General features: G+C 37.7%; 1 protein-coding gene across 1 annotated transcript; it reads right to left on the bottom strand.

Moving 5' to 3' along the window:
* Window positions 1-3: 3 nt before the first annotated feature.
* On the bottom strand, window positions 4-11,273 carry LOC125372765 (fibril-forming collagen alpha chain-like; the record flags this gene model as incomplete). Its single annotated transcript, XM_048383370.1, has 18 exons — window positions 10,883-11,273; window positions 6,955-7,086; window positions 6,294-6,316; window positions 6,021-6,050; window positions 5,784-5,837; window positions 5,336-5,404; window positions 4,526-4,624; window positions 4,008-4,052; window positions 3,501-3,554; window positions 3,034-3,087; window positions 2,832-2,885; window positions 2,503-2,556; window positions 2,021-2,074; window positions 1,382-1,579; window positions 852-995; window positions 508-606; window positions 221-328; window positions 4-12 (listed from the first exon to the last, which is right to left on the bottom strand). Coding segments are annotated over exons 1-18 (1,356 nt in total), but the record flags the coding sequence as incomplete, so codon positions are not given.
* Window positions 11,274-18,393: the final 7,120 nt, after the last annotated feature.

Raw genomic sequence — 18,393 nt, 5'->3', positions numbered from 1 at the left:
ACCACGGCCACCCTGCAGCACAACAACATGGTAAGATTAAACTAAACGGAATCATTATGCAAAAGGGTTTTTCATGACCTTAACCATACTTTCAGTCAGAATGTACTGAGGATATTATAAACAAAACTTGGATATTTTGAGGGAAGCATAAGCAGAACACTTTTTCTGTCTCGTGCATATTCGATTATAAACCTGATAAAACAGTGATCCATGTACATACCCGTCTTCCCTGGGTTCCAGGGGGTCCGGGTTGTCCTCTGTCGCCAGGGGTACCTGGGGAACCCTTCAGACCTTGTTCGCCTTTGTATCCACCTTGACCGGGGGATCCCTGTACAAATGGTTAAGAAAAGGTTATATTCACCTTTTCAAGTTATGAGGTATCTGACTACTTTAATTTAAATAATAATCGCTTTATTTACAAGTGTCCCTCATTGCATCCAACTCAAAATGAAAATGACATATGCAAGTTTCAGCTAATGTCTAATTTGATGGATAGTGAAAACATACAGCAGCGCCCTTAAGACCAGGCAATCCGGGGCTTCCCAAGAGTCCGGGGGGTCCACGGGGTCCAGGGAATCCTGGAGATCCGGCTGCTCCTGGATCACCCTGAGGTGAAAATAGAAATATGATCGCACATGTTTAAAAATATTATTGGCGATTACATAAATTTCTCTCGGGTCGACACATAAAACTGAATGGTTGCAATGCAAAATGATATGGGGTTTCTGCTTAAGATCGATGGCATGATAGTACATATCTACTTCAGAACATGTGGTTACTTTCATACATACGTTACAAAATATATTTATTCACAAAAGATTAGATGTTTCTTCGATCCCAAAGATACTCACACCAGTACCCTTCTCGCCATCGCTTCCTGATTGTCCTGGAGGTCCGTTCAGTCCATCCTCTCCGTCAGCTCCAGGCATACCGTTCTCTCCACGAGGACCCTGGGGTCCAACTCCTCCCTTGGGTCCCTTAGCACCAGCGTCACCCTGAGAAATGAACGTTCTGTGTTAGTATAATCAAATAACATGATGTTATTTCAAAGAAGTAATATATATGAATAATTATTTTCGTATTAACATTGAAAATATTTGTTCAACTGGAGTGGGGATTGCGCCCTTGATTGTGAATCCTTCTCCGTATTGTGAATACATTTTGGCCTCCCATTTCTAAATTTAGCCAGCTCCTATGTTAACTAAGAAATGAAAACTTAGGTTATAGCTGCCCAGTCATTAAATGCACATTGTTCAGGAAGAAATAATGAATCGTTTCCCTTATAGATATGCCTGTATATATATGTACCTTATTGTTTATATTTGCTGAACAGCAAAATAAAAAAAGTGTAAAGAGGTTATAGAAAGAAACTGCTTCTTACCTTAGCTCCAATCATTCCTGGAGATCCGGGAGGTCCGGATCCTCCCATAGCTCCTGGGGATCCAGGTTGTCCAGGCAGGCCATCAACACCACGAAGACCTGAAGGTCCAGAAGAACCATCCTGACCCCTCTCGCCAGACTGACCACGGGGGCCAACTGGACCAGGAGCTCCGGATGGGCCTGGGGCACCGACGGCACCCTGAAGAAGAAACAAAGATCATGATCGACCTCAAGTTTCTTTCACTTGCAGATACAATGCTACAGACAAGCTGCTTTCTTGTAGGCTATACAGAGTTTTATCTGGTTTCGTCATGAAAATATTTAGAAGTTTTGTGATTCAGTCTTTGAAAGGCATTTAGAAGTGATACACATGAGGAAGAGAATATGTAGATGTCAACTTCTTTATTTTGAGGAACACAACGTTTCGGAGTGTATCCTTACTCCTTCATCAGTTGACATTCATAAATTCTCATCCTGATATACATGTATATCTATAACTTGATATATATATTTTTATGGCAAAGTTTTTGGCATGGTATGCAAGTCTCATCACAGTTTTAGCAAAAGAAGAGATGATTGAAGCCTAAATTGTGTGCTTGAAGTAAATTGTATAAATGTATTTATGCAGCGAAGTACTTACAGTCTCTCCTGAAATACCCTGCTCTCCGCGTTTTCCAGGGAAGCCAGAGAAACCCTGGAACGGACAGAGAAACACATATTATCTTAAACATGTCAAATACGTATTATCAGTAGGGAAACTGATAAGGGGGTATTAATTTCCAGAAAATACCTCCGACAAACGTTTGGAGGAAAATTCACGCATACTATTCAATCATGTACTTTGTTTATCACCATTACATCTTATCGGTGTGCTATGGCGAATAACTGAAGATGACATCATCAAATGTTCACGGCTCCACTGACTATTTTAAATTATGGCTTTAACACAATAGCAAGGTTGAACATGTGGCTGACAAATATTCGCCATGTTCAGGAATAATAGGAATAATAATAATGATAATAATAATAATAATAATAATAATAATAACAACAACAATAACAACTATCATTTATGCATTGATTCACATTGTGCGAATTTAGAAGTGTGTTCACAAGACTTACTCTGTGTCCCTTTCCACCAGGAAGTCCAGGCATGCCAGATGGGCCAGGTGGTCCCTGAAGAAGTAATCAGATGACCTATATATATATGTAACCTTTGTGCCATATATAATGTCATAGCACGGCTATCATCTCAACAAAGGCCTAAATGCAAGGTCTTCGAAAAATAAAAACAAATTTTTGTTTCAATTTAATCTTATGTCATGTCATATTTGATGCTAAAACTGTAGCAAACACCTACAAAAGCCATAAATGTAATTATGCATGATATCAGTTGTTTTTTGTTTTTTTAAAAAGAAATGTACAATACAAATTCCAAGTTTCTACTTTACCCTAGCGCCAGGGACACCAGGAGCTCCTGCTTCACCATTACGTCCACTGTCACCCTGAAATCACGACAATAAACTATAGTTGTTCGTCCAAGTGAAACTGGTGACAACAAAGGAAACATCAGTATCTTGCTTTACGGGCCTCTATTGCAAATGAATGTCAAACGAAATGTGCATGTAACATTGTATTTGGTTGTGCTCTCACCTCAGGTCCGCTTGGTCCAGGTGGTCCAGGCTGTCCACGACTTCCGGGGGCTCCCTATAACAAGTAGAGAACAATTTCCAACATACGAGTTCGTCTGGACAGACATACCTATATATTTTCCATATTAAACCAAAATTTGCTCTTCATATGAACTGTGCATGATCGTTTAAAAACACATCCATGTTAAATCTGAGGATAGTCAAATCACTCGGTTCATAGAAGGGAATTAGTTCTGAATATTCCATTATGAATTTAAACCTTAAAACCTAATATGTATTAGTTTGTAGTTTATTTATATACCTTTGATTTGATTTATTTACTATCAGTTAAAATCAGTTGATTTATTACTTATTCACAACTAGGCAACAAATGGAATTAATAACAGATGCGTATATGAATAAACCCAAGACTTCTCGGGAACTTCAAGTGTAAAGTACATTAACTAGGTTGTGACCGTAGGTACTTACTTGTGGTCCGCTGTCTCCAGATTCACCTCTGATTCCACGGCCTCCTTGGGGTCCCTGAAATTCAGTTGAGACGTTCATGATTTTTGCACTTACATAGCGATGTGTATGCACGTGTATGTGTGAATGTGTGTGTGTGTGACTGCTTGTACCAGTCCGGACTATTGCCGATTTCATAGTGCCAGTCCACTGAGATACCATGCCGCAGTTTTACATGAAAACCCTACCCAAACACAGTACACTGACTCCGAGCCGACCAGCCAGGCAGGGTAACAACAAGTACCATCTTTGTTAACGTCTTTTGGTATGACACGGCCGGGGATCGAATCCCCGACCTTCTCCTGTGAGACGCTCCAACACTAGACCACGGAAACAGTACTTAAATTCAGCACAATTAAAGTAATATAATAAGTAACCGCAATGTAAAAGTTTTCGAGCAGTTTTGTACAACTGGAAATGAACTACACATTTTACTGTTGTAACAGCTGTTAATTTTATACCAGAACTTACGGGTGGTCCTGGAGATCCACTCAATCCACGTGGTCCAATGGGTCCCTGAAGTCAAAAGTATCAAAGTAATAAAATAGTTATCTAAAATATAATAATTTTTCAAAGATGCAGTTGTTATTATTTGATTTATTATAGGTATGTCCATAGAAGTAAACAGAAGATTACACTAGACAAGACAAAGAACAGAAAACAGGTATTTAAATCTCCTTATAGTTCTTATACTGACATACTTTCTTTGAAGAGATCACCTCAGCAGTACCAACAGATGGGTATCACAAGAGAATGAAAGATACCCTTTTAAACTTTCTCTTGAACTTTGAGGTGTGTAATTTTAACACTAGATACACCTGATTTGCAACATTTTAAAACGATTATTCAGTCGATACGTATGTCAACATTGATGTGTAAAAGAATACTAACCAAAATCACGAAGTGAAAAGAGTATCTCTAATCTACATTCCACAGAATATTTTTCAAGTTGTTTATTGCTATTTACTATGGTGTAGTTTCCTACTTACAACTTGAGCTTGAAGATACTGAGGTCCGTAGGCAGCTCCGCCACCAGCTTTGTTGGAGAACCTGCTGGCGTAGTAACGGCGGTAAGCCTGGTCAGCTGACTGAGGGAAAACGATAGGGGGTCACATGAAACGTCCATCGTACACGTACAGTTTTAAATGTTGCAAACGTAAGTTAACGCATTCTGTTGCATTAAATGGCTACTCGCTACCTCGCTTTATTTTATAGTTCATTTAGTATGTCGAGTGTCTTTTCAAAGCGGGTCATATTATATCATTTGGAATCGGGTCATATCATATCATTTGGAATCGGGTCATATCATATCATTTGGAATCGGGTCATATCATATCTTTGGTGTCGGGTCATATCATATCATTTGGTGTCGGGTCATTTCATATCATTTGGTATCGGGTCATATCATATCATTTGGTATCAGGTCATATTATATCATTTGGTATCGGGTCATATCATATTTGGTATCGGGTCATATCATATCATCTGGTGACGGGTCATATCATATCATTTGGAATCGGGTCATATCATATCATTTGGTATCGGGTCATATCATATCATTTGGTATCGGGTCATTTCATATCATTTGGTATCGGGTCATATCATATCATTTGGTATCAGGTCATATTATATCATTTGGTATCGGGTCATATCATATTTGGTATCGGGTCATATCATATCATCTGGTGACGGGTCATATCATATCATTTGGTACAAGGTAGTGTTGTGTCTCCACAATACCCGATTCATCACAGTAGATTAGAGAATCTAGACGTAGTTAGAGAGAGAGAGAGACTTACCATCTCGCTCTGTCCTGGGGAGCCAGGGGGTCCGGGGACACCATTAGTTCCATCAGGACCGGAATCTCCCTGGGGGTAAGATTAATAGCTACTTGAAGCTGGGATATAGTCTAGCTGTCAATTTACCACCGAAAGACGGAAAAGACTATAAAAAGAAAAATTGAGGTTCTTTGAACGAAGAGCAAGTATTTTGTTCGGAATTCATGACGGTAGGGCAAAGCACGTTCACCAATTTTGTAAACAACTAGTGTCCTCATTTAAACTTTTCGTGAGTTTATTGGAATTTATTGATCCTATTGTGTGTACTATAGTTCTTTTTTCACCACTGACGCATTATTTTTTCAAATGTATTTCACGTTTGTTTGTAGGAAATATTCCTGCCATGTCTAAAGAAAACAGTCAGATTAGGGTTTGCATTTTCAGAAAGGAGTTTCCAACTAATACTCACAGCCTCTCCCTTTGGACCTTGTGGGCCTCGTTCTCCATCCTCACCAGGCAGTCCCTGAAATAGCAATGACAAATATCTAATCCATGCATACAACAAACAAACACAACAACTACTTACATTATTGTTACTTAACATTGAAAGTGCCTTAAAGTTTAGAATTTATCACTAAAACTGAACGCAGAGAATAAGGACCACGAGTAATTTTTTCGGTTATAATTAGAGGTGATGATGACTTACGGTGACGGCAGCCATGACCCTCATCTTTTTCTGCAAAGGAAAAAAACCACCATAAAATATCAACGCTATCACGGAAACAAACGTGACAAGTGAAATCTTCAAAGTGAAAAAACCACCAGATAATATTTAGATAAGATTGAATTATTATTTTGCTGCTTGAAGCATGTTTACATATAGGTGAATAAACGTCCTTATAACGTTAGTCTGTCACAACGTATTTATTTTGACGTTATATGTTGTGAAGCCTAAGTTTAGTGTTTTATATAAACCTACCTCCTCTGCGGTGAGGGCGGAGGCTGAAAGAGTGAAAACATTAAACATTAAAACACATTTTATACGTGCACCATCCCAAACATATACATCGCATTTTATACGTACACCATCCCTATGTAGCCCTACCGAGGATTTTAAACTGAGCTTAGAAAAATAAACTAGATCATAGTATTACTAACTTAAAAAACTGCATGAGCAACGACTTCATATTCAATAATTGAATGTATAGCGGTATCTGTAACTATGATATACTGTTTGGAAGGGTACACTCGTTTTAATACATTTAAGTTTAAGTTTCAGTTGATTGTATGAAAGAACTACGGGGACATGTTGATGAATTTACAGAAACAAATACATAGTTATTGTTAGGACTAATATATATGTTGCAATGTAAACCAGGAACTCCACACAATATCTGAGAGTTATTTTTTCAACATAGTTATATCAATAACGTCAGTATACATCGTCACGGAAACACATTCTTAAAAGATTATTCTCAGCACAAGAACTTCACACATGCGCAGGACACAAGATTTTAGCATCGGCACCTGATTTTAAACAGTCTTAAACTCTTCTAATGTGTCATTGACCATCACATCTGTATGTGAAATAATGGTATAGGGGACAAAATATACCATCAGCTGAAGTTCGTTGTACTTACCGTAACCGTCACAGTCGGCAAGGAAGGAACAGAGAGCCTCGCCATTGTCGCAAAGACATTCAAAACATTTGTCCTCATTATTTGGCAGCCATACTGCTCCGTTCTCGTACTGAATTCCTAGATATGTGCACCCTGCAAATAAATGGATGTACGTTAGTTGCAAATATAAGAGATAACCGAGTGCTGTGGGAGAGAATCAAGAGCAACTTGAACTGGGTAAATTATTTCTTGAACAAAGCGACATTTGACCAAAACTATTGTTATACTTCCTACGGGATTCTGCGAATGTATTACACTGGCAGTGTCAAGGTCAGGTAAAAATGGCAAAAGGTTCCAGAAAGCAATATATTATATTGGAGTTTGTTAAGTCTTGTAATGTAGGAGCTACGGCAGTACGACGTTGGGGTTAATATTGCTTCGAGGAAAGGACCTCAGTCCAGGCTTCACAAACTTTATGTGAATTTTGTAAATAAAAAAAAAAGTGTTTCTATTGTTTTGAACACTTAGTTATTAGCAGTATTTTTTCTTCAACAAAATAAACGTTAACAGTTAACCGCCTGGTCCCATCACAGCGCGTCACAACTTTAGTGGGACGGCCTCAGTTAAGAAAGTTATCAAGCAAGGTATCAGGTTTGCTGAGATTCTTGTAAGAGGCAGTAGGGGCGGTCGGGTAGCCTAGTGGTTATAGCGTTCGCTCGTCACGCTAAAGACCCGGGTTCGATTCCCGACATGGGTACAATGTGTGAATCCCATTTCTTGTGTCCCCGCCGTGATATTGCTGGAATATTGCTAAAAGCGGCGTAAAACTATACTCACGATCTCTGTGTGTAAGAGGCAGTGGCATTATACACAATGAGACTCTTGTGTTCCCTAACCTTGCAGAAACTCCACCAAAATAAGAGAATATTGCCGAAAATGACAATACAATTCATTTTTAGAATGATTGTTTGAAAAGAGGGCATGTTGTGAAGTAGGTTTCGACACCGATGAATGCATGCTTCAATACGATAATAAATGTAAGCCATTTCTGTCATTATGGTCAATACCAATCACTATTTATCACCCGTTATCGTTAGTATGGCTATGGAGGGGTCATTTAACTGCAAATGATCAAGGAATGTTTGATTATCACGAAAGTGTTCAAGAGAGACACCAACAATTCAGACGTTGCATCGTGTTTTAATATAAATCTTAATTACAGATATTGACACCTATAACCCTAAATGTTGATATAGCAAATGGAATATCGAAAGCTGAAAACCAATCGACAAATCTATTTTTAAGATTTAGTCTTGTTGAATTCGTAATTCTCTTTGGCCTCAACAAGTGAACTTTGCTTTGCATGTCACACATATTTGTACAAGGTGACTTGTATGTGCGATTGTTCAGCCAATGTTAAACGAAATGCATCCCATGTGAATGGAATTGTATTGTTGTATACAGAAGCATGTGTGATTGCAACCACATGTGGAGCTCTGACTTCAATTTGCATGTCTGGCCAGGAGTTAGGGAGTGGCAGGAATGTGGGTGGTGATAGAATTCTGGTTAAGTGTCTTAATGAGGGGTTAATATTCAAATAAGATTTTACTTTCTGCATACAGATGCGTATGTTCAAAATCTTATTCGTATGCTTAAATGTACTAGTATTACTCACAGTTTAATTCACTGACGAAGGTATCTCATGTTAAACTAAAATACGCGCATAATGAAATCTGAGACCATATTCCATTGAATGTATTTGTGATCAGGTACTTGTTACTTAATATGTTTTTACTACGAAAAGCTTTGTAATGCATGGGAGATAATGGTCAACGCAGGAGAAGCTGAACTTGTATGGCAAATTAAAAGAATGAACATAATGAATAAGTAAGTATGGTTTCACATCCCTGTCAATATTCCAGCAATAGTATGGCTGGGGACGCCACACATATTGCATGGGGGAATCGAACCCGGGTCTTTTGTGTTACGAGCGAATGTTTTAACCTCTTGGCTATCCGATCACCGGAATGTAGGTAGCCTATAATAGGCGGTTTGTAAGTGAGTGACTGGTGTTCTTTGACGTAAGTGAGTTAACCCCTCCATCACTGCACATGGATCAGACAAACCATTGGCTGATGGTGTGAGCAATGATCTACGTCGATTGTTTAACGATGCCAAATGCCAGACAATGGTTTGGAGATTGTCTTCTTTTGCACCAAACAAAGTCACCAGATTCTCAATTAGCTCGTTTCTTGGGGCAAGGGGGATGTTTCAGCTCTTGAATCAGAACGAGATCCATAGTCATCTTTTTTATGACATTTTGCTTTCTAAATATGAATATCGATTGATATGAATATACATAGATGAAAATCAGTTGACGATGACAGGCAAATCTAGCTATCCCAATTCAGATAGCATGTGGTGCAGAATGATGATACCAAATACCATTCTACCCAAATACCCTAGCAAATGACTAACATGACATGTTTATTGCAAAACACGAAGTCACATAAACATATCGTACCCACAAAGGTTATCAAAGCATACCTGTTTGGCATTAAAAACAGATGACCATTGTTGTATAGCAAAACAAACATCTTCCCTGAACACAAATCACGAAACAATTCGTAGGTATTTGTTTCACAGAGGGAATTGCTCTATGCTAACTTCTCAGTCATTTCTTTCGGCATGAACAGCAAAATGTGACAAAAGCGGTGAAAGATTGAATAAAAAGTAATCCACGGTTGAAATTTCGTTATATCAGAAAAAGGTTCACATAAGCAATGACGTTGATAATATATAACCTTTTGTTGGATATTGGTAATGCGTTGGGTTGGTGTTCAACCAGGGTTGACTTGGACGGGTTGACAGAGTTGACCTAGTTGATGGAGTTGCATATTTAGACAGTAGAATATGACTTTTACAAGACGTAGGCTATATAAATTTACATATATATTAAGTACACATTTGTTTTCAAATTAATCCAGCAGTGAAGAAACATTTTAGAGCTGTATGATCACAATTTGGTTCCGCAGTTAAGAAAGTGATATTCAATACCATATACCCCCAACCCTTACCGCGAGGAAAGCTCAGTAGCTAGCTTCAGAGCAAGAGGTAATTTGTATGAACACTCTATTTTAAAATAATGTCAAAAGAAATTAAAGCGATTGATGTCGTTATTTATTGGTTAACTGTCTTGTATAATATATCTGAGATATAATATCTGTTGTTGATATATAAATTGTAAATTATGATTACATATACATAAAAAGTAATGCTGTAATCAAGATAATATGTAATGCATATAAGTGCTGAGATGACGAAACAGGTGTAGAGGTTATCAATACCAATGCAACTGAGAACAGACTCATCAACTTCCAAGTTGAGATTCGCTGACAAAGAATTCCACGTTTACAATTGCTGACGTGGTGATACGTGGCAGCCATGTTGCTGACCCAGGCTGACCTAGATTTGGTGCCAAATGTCACGTGACATAATAATCTGTCATTGGTCGCCGTTCAGCCATGCATGTCCGATCAACAGGTGGACATTACCGTCACGAAAAAAATACAAAGATATAACAATAATTATTTCACCAAAATGTATCTCAGCGTAAAGGAAAGTGTGAATACATTTAGACACATTTCTTAATAACATCACACTTTCCATATCGCAGTCGCCATGCATGCACCATGGAACAAAGTAATAAAGGCATCAAACTGACAAATACGACAATACGCATGTTATATATATCATGTATATTATCATTTTGGATATGGAAAATGATGTGAAAATTCATCGGCATTGTACATGTGAATGTCATAATGTTTCAATCACATAAACACTGTCGCATTGTCACATACACAAATACACAGAGAATCAGAAACATATGTTAGCATCAAACTCAAAAACATGATACAATGTCAAATGAATGATATAATGCTCCTACCTCGATCTTTCTCCGGGGCGGCTGCGACTGTAACAACCAGAAGTACCACTACACAGACACACTCCTGAAGGCGCATGGTTACGCCAATCTATAGTCCCTTCCCACACGTAAAACTGTTAAACCATCCAAACTAATAAATAGGTGGAATTGGTTGCTTTCTTTGGGTAAGAAGCCGAAACGGCTTCTTTTTAACTAGGAAGAGCCGAGCTAGCAAGCGTTACCGCCTGCAACAACGGGTTCCTAGGACAATTTATAATTTCTGGCGTGCAGCCTTCCAGGACTGCGACCAGAGTCTTTTGAATATGCTCGAGTTTTAATATACCCTAAGAAAAAAGTTAACCAATCAGGACTCCAGGATACGTCGAGCTCTGACCCCCAAACTGACTATGAGCCAGGCCTGCCTCCCTTTTTGAAAGCTCCGTGCAGTGTACCTCACAGCGTTGTAACCCTACCCCCCTCGTTAAGTGCCCGGTTCCAAATGCTTGTACAGTCAGCTGGCGAGCTCATCAATTTCAACCACTGGAGCCTTTGACCTCTCTCTGACCACCATTTTAACACAAAACCAAGAGCAAAAGATGGATGCATTTCATTTTCGTACTTTTAACTCTTTGCGAAATATCAGTGCAACAAATTGTGATGTTTTTAAATACATTACTTGCATGCTAATTTAATCAAGTATTTTATCTAGGCGTTCATTGTTGAGTAAGCAACGCATATTAAAAGACATTATCATATTATTGTCCATATTAAGCTCGGTTTTGAAAACAAAAACTACCATATCAGAATCAGATAAATATATTTACATGATATACTGTAAATTGTGTAAGTATCGTGTGAGGTTTTAATGAAAATATGTGCCAAAGTGATGCAAAAGAACGTGGTTTGTTGACCTAATAAAATGTACTAACATCAAACAAAATCGTGAGGGTACAAAAAAGTATGTCACGTTTTGACTGACAGGTAAGCAAATGTTCGGCCATTAACCCCTGCGCGTTATTTTCCCTTACAGATGTGTTGGATCTGCTGAGTCGTCAATTTTTCACCATTTGTGATAATTTGACACCACTACAAGAATCTCAGTTATCACTGTCAGCATTGCAGATAAAGTTAGTGTAAACGGAGAACACATGATCCCCGGTCTTAGAACTGTCTGACCTTCAGATTCTAAATTTTAAACATTTCTGCATACTTGACAATTAAAAGCGCATAAACAAACTTCACCCTACAATGCCACCTACTACAGTAAAATATTATTTCTCTCTAATTTGGCAAAATAGGCTTTATTTGAGAGATTAGAAACATTATCGACTAGTATGAACTGCACGAAATATGCCCCTCCCCCTTGTCCCAGATCGAAAGAATACATATACATACGACATATGAGAACTTGAGTCTTTAATTAGAAGCACGTGTATGTCTATTCATAGAAAAAAACTGCAAATTAGGTTTCTAACCTTGTTGATAACGAAAGCAAAATGTTTGTCTAATACGAAAGCAATGCTCTTTTCTTTAATCTGCTGAATGTGGTGTCTTTCAGAAGTGTGTAACCCTCTAAAATGATACAATGGTTGCAACTTTTCCCTGACGAAGAAAAAATAACAGAGGATAAAGTCTAGACAGATGCTTACGCGACAACATTGTTATCGCAAAGTACTAATTAAACAAAATGCAAGTTCTTGTGAATATGGAAAGTGTTTTGTGGTTATTATGTAGGTGAAGTGTTCAAAACTACCTTCATTGTGTTATTATCAATGTTCATAACAGTTCAGAAACAGAGAGAGAGAGAGAGAGAGAGAGAGAGAGAGAGAGAGAGAGAGAGAGAGAGAGAGAGAGAGAGAGAGAGAGAGAGAGAGAGAGTTTTAGGTTAACTTTATTTTGCAAATACAAATGAATTGTCTCGAGATACAACAGAGAGTCAATTATTGTCTCGTTCTTACCACAGGATAATTGTAAATTATATGCATGCACAGCACAAGATTTTATATTATAAGCAGTCATATGTACATAACATGTGTTAATTAACAACTTTATCTAAATTATGATACTGAACACAGAATTACAGTCGGCGCTATAAATGTGCATGTTTAAGGTAATTAGAGAAATACACCGGAAAATGAATTCAAGAAATATTTTTTCGCGAAGATTAACTGTTTCAAGGCAACAAATACAAAAACAAATCGCTAAAATATCAAATTTATGAAATGCAATCATTAAAGTATAAAAAAATCAAAATTATAATTTGACACTGTTTTCGCAGTCAAGTGGTCACGAACTCGAAATCCCAACGCCATAACAAGAAATTCGCGAAACGGCGTGGCCCATACAGGCACCGTAGACACTTTGTCACAGCGCGTTGAAATCCTCGACCCCAAGAACGAAGAACCACAGTCTCACGATAAGCGAATGCCGGGAAGCCTGTTGATGTTGTTATCGGCGGTCATCTTTCTAAGACAGAGGGTCAGCGTTTATCGGGGGGAAAAGAAACTCAGGGTGCCATTGTTTGCACGTGTCACGCTCAAAAGCCAATTATACGCATAAACACTAGGTCTGTTCCCCACGTTTTGTTCAAACTTAAGATACCTACTTTGAACTTCTTATTTTTCTGAGTTTGTTTTCTTTCCGTGCTTTACAATATGCAGAAGAAAGGCAAGACGTTTTGGTTTCCATGTAATAAATAGTGAGAGTTTACGATGACCTTGTCCAAGCCATGGTAATAATGTCAAGGTTGTGGTGTTGGCTTCATTTGTTTAGTAGCCCAGTCACAATGAAACAGCATTATTGTTGAAACGCCAGACAGTTCAGAAACATAATATAATAATGCGATATTATTAGAAACCCAGAATAAATACACTACCAATGTAGCTGATATTAATGTTTATCAATTAAATTGAAAGTTCCGTGGAGAATCCTGGGTACATATATGCTTTCAGTACATGCTAATCTGGAAAAGAACTTTGGCCACTACAGCCATCACACATTGGATAGTTACCAGGGCAATTCCTCAGATGAATATTGCAAAGTTGCAGAATATATTATTCCACGAAATACTCCATTGAATACTCAAGGTCTCTCACAATGTCAGGAACAGGTGACCACAATGATTCCCGTGGAATGATTCAATGTTATCAAATTTGAAAATCATTTTCCGATCTATAACTAAATGCAAATTCCCATTCCCTGATCGTAATTGAACGAGTGACTACAATCAGATGTCCGCAGTAGGAAATTACTTATAAAGAATAAATAATGAACAAAAGAAAACCTCACTTAAATATATTTCTCAGAGGTGGTCTGGCCCGACGTTATAAAAACAATTTCATGCTCAACTCAGTTTCATCCTCAAATTCAATATGTTATACAACATGTGTTCATATTCCTCATTAACAGTATTTGCAATTACGGAAGTCAATCTCTGTGGTGGATGCCCCAAAGGACGTACATGTGCGGCATCTGTGGAGATTTTATGAAGGGTCATATATGTTTTGCATTATCTGAAGAAGGAACTTATGGAGGGAGCCTGCTGTTTGATATATTCACCCTAAGATGGTAATAAATGAGATACAAAGTGCCACCAAAATCCCAACAAGTTCCGGTATAAATGTTCCTCCTACTGACATGATATATGTATGATAACCCATGGATAGTTTTCTTTCTACTCAAAATGGAAGCGTTGACCTTGCCCGTTTATGTATTGGCCGATTGCGACAAAGAAGTGCAAAGTAATTCTTCTTTATTTCTCTACTAATGTTATTGGCATACAGTAAGTCACTCCAAAATTCTTGATTATGAGAAATGTATGATTCGTCTTAAATTTCGAAGATGTGTCAAGTTATTCTATCCAGGACATTCTTGAAAATGTTCTACTTGTAATTCGTTCTACATTTGCAAAATGTTCATGGGAATACAATCTGCATCTCCTCTCAAGATCTTAAAATTGAAATATTTCTGTTACATCGTGTTCATCAAAGTTTATAAATTTTCTTTTCAGCAAGTCATGCTCATGCTTTGTACCCTGCCCCCGGTGGAGGTTTATGTTCATTAAACCTTCTTCTTCAAGGTCCTAACGATTTTTATAAGGATTTATAAAAACGTGTTAATAATGCGGTCTTGCTCGTACAATCGTCTCTGCCAAAAGCAAAGATTTCTTGTGAATATTGAAAGCGTTTTGTCGCTTGGATTATCAGTTTGATCGTCAAAGGTAAAAGAAAAATGCATCAATTAGCACGGCGAGGTGTGAGGTTGTGTTAAGTGTGCCACGCCTGTTGCTGATGAGACTATTTGCAAGAGAACCAGTAGGAGATGGTGACGATGCAATTTGACGGTGCCCTCCACGTGGTGTCATCATAGGCCAGCAGTACCACCTCACGATTCTCAGTGCAGCGACAAAAATAGATTTCAAATATTGCTGAGGGTTGCTATTCTCTTTAAAATGTGCTCTAAATAGTCATAAATCACCCTCCTCGTCTTGGGCTATCACGCTGGCTGTAATCGCTACGCCAGGGCTGCCCTGGAGAACATGGCGACACGAGTCGACATATTGCGACGCAAGTGTAAATATGTGCATAAGCAGAACTACTTGGTGTACACATGTACAAACACCCTGACATTTTAACTATTTATCGGGTTGTATTTTTAAACTTTCAAGACAGTTAATTACTGCTTCAAATGAAGTTATTAATTTTCTTTCATCGAGCTGGTGAAATAATAGGTTTTCACTTTTTAGGTACAATCGAGCATCGTCTCTCTACCAAAATGTTCAAAGAGCGTCATAAGACTCTTGCTCTGAAGTTGTTTGATCAAGGTTACAAAAATCAGTGCCTCAGTAAAGCTTTCAAAAAGTGTTATGGTAGACACGTGGAGGACATTTCCAACTTTGACGCATCAGTGACAAAAATGATGTCCGATGCAATAACATTCCCTAATTTGACTTGTACCTTATTTTCCCGTGTTGTTTTTCCGGTGAAGTTGACTTGCCTTTTCATGTGTTTGTGACGTGTACCACCGGTGAGGCAGGATACGCCCACCTTTTCCCGAACACTGGTATCATTACTATTTGATAGTGATTCATAAACACACTCTTTTGCCTGTTTATTGAATTGGTCAACGAACTAAATCAAACTGACTGTCGTGGAATATTTATCTCAGAAGAAGCACTAAATATTTGTTATTTATTATACGCCGATGATGTTGCCAACACTGCGGATACCACTGGAAGATTACAACAACTGATCAACTGTATAAGTGAATTTTGTAAAAAATGGGGACTGTCTCTAAATATGAACAAATCAAAGATAATCGTTTTTAGAAATGGTGGACGTTTAAGGAACTATGAAAATTGGACTTACAGAGAAGAAAAGATAGAGACTGTGTCATCTTATAAATATTTGGGACTATTTTAAACCCCTAAATTGCTATGGACAAAAGCAACGGCAACATTTGCACAACAAGCAGAAAAAGTATGTCATCTTTTTGGAGGATTACCAATCACTACTGCAATCAAGATGTTCGAATCCATGGTTTTACCAATATAAACATATGGCTCTGAAGTTTTGGGGTTCCAATACTACGAAACTATAGAGATGGTACAGACTACATATTACAAACGGATTCTTAACCTACCAAATAATTGCAAACAATGACGCTGTTCTTGGTGAAACTGGAAGACAACGATTATATGTGTATTATATTAGTAAATGTATTAAATACTGGACAAAATTAATCTCTATGAACACCGAAGCAAACTCTACCGAAGCAAACTTTAATGATGTACAAATTAGATGAAGCTGGCCGTATATCCTGGGCAACATATATAAAAAACATTCTTTTCAAGTATGGATTTGGCTACGCCTGGATAATTCAAGATGTTGGAGATCCGCAAATATTCATTTCACAATTCAAACAACGTATCGTGGACTGTGGTCATTAACATTGGATTGAAAACCTATCTTAAAAATCAAAACTTAAAAGATATTTAACTTTCAAATCGGTATTAACAATAGAAATGTACCTTCAGGAAGTAAACAAGAAGATCTATCAAGAAACCCTAACAAGATTCCGATGCAGCTGCCATAAGCTTATGATCGAAACACTGGACGTCATACCAATACAGAAGAAAACAAAATATTTTGCCCACAATGTCAAAAATAGGACTTCAACTACATTGAAAATGAATAGCATTTCCTTCTTATTTGTACTTCATATTCAACATTACGTTTACATTTTATTGATACATATTTTCACACTAAGCCATCATATGAAAATTGTAAATCTTATGTCTTCTAAATGTAAATACACTATTATACAACTTGCTAAATATATCTACCACGCTTTTAGATTACGCGAGTCACTCACAATTCACTGATGTATTATTTATGTATTATATTCTTTTCATGTATTTATGCATACACTTTATTGATATCATGTATGTTCTATGGGCCTATGGCCTGAAACTTGGAGGAAATAAACTCTATATATACATACATCATAAACACATGCTCATGATGTAGTCGGAATCGTACAATCGACTCTGCTTTATGCAGAGATTTCTATTGGATATGGAAAGAGTTTTAAAGCTTTTATATTTCCTAGTGAGCTGTCATAAAACCAACATATGTAAATACACTTGTGACATAGCCTACTCACACACAAAGTATACTTCCAGTACCTATGTGTCATGACACTGTGGAATGAAGATGATATTTGCGTTTGACTGTAAATCGGTTACACAAATGTATCGTTTATTTCAAACACCACATAATGGGGGGACAGAATGTCGGTTATGTCAGAAGGGTTGGAGATTTTCGTAGTAGTCAGCAATATTGACAGCTGTATCACACCAGTTCGTAGTGGACGTTATGTGTATGTTCAGCTATTTCATTGTGGCCTGTAGTCAGCAGTTTCTTTAGCTTAATCGTGTCGATGTTTGGTCAGCAAAAGCAGTGTAATATCCACACTGAGCCATTGCAATCGGCCGATACCTATCGGTTCTTTCGAAACATTGAATGTTCACTCATGGTCTCTTGAATATGGCAAGAGTTCCCGAGAAAAGTTTATTATCTGAGAAAACAACTTAAACAATAATGACACCTTTCTTGGCAATGACATAACTATCTCGCCAAAGGACAACTCAACATATATTTCGGAAAGCTCGCAGAATATACCAGCAAATAATATATTCCTTGTTCCTGTTTTTGTGAACTTGAAACGCTTAAACACTATTTGTGTCCTGCTGAGAACGCTATGCATGTGTAGATGACATTTTCGATCGGACTATTAAGAATGTGAGATATTTCCGCAACGTCTTTATTTTCACCCACGCAGTCTCTGAATTTATTTTGCCTTTGAAATACCATTTCCTTTTTCCCGAGCTTGAATTTCTTTATATCATGCATTGTGGGTGCAACAAATACACGATGCCGAAAGAACGAAGACAATGGTTCCAAAGGTAGTTTAAACTCTTCCAAACTTTGTCTGGTTTCATGTGCAAATATTTCAGGGGTTAATAATCGAAA

This window comes from Haliotis rufescens, unplaced genomic scaffold (assembly GCF_023055435.1).
Source record: "Haliotis rufescens isolate VD_foot unplaced genomic scaffold, xgHalRufe1.0.p SCAF_477, whole genome shotgun sequence".
NCBI lineage: Eukaryota > Metazoa > Mollusca > Gastropoda > Lepetellida > Haliotidae > Haliotis > Haliotis rufescens.
The sequence above is the reverse complement of the archived record's forward strand: the minus strand, read 5'-3'. Positions and strand labels throughout refer to the sequence as shown.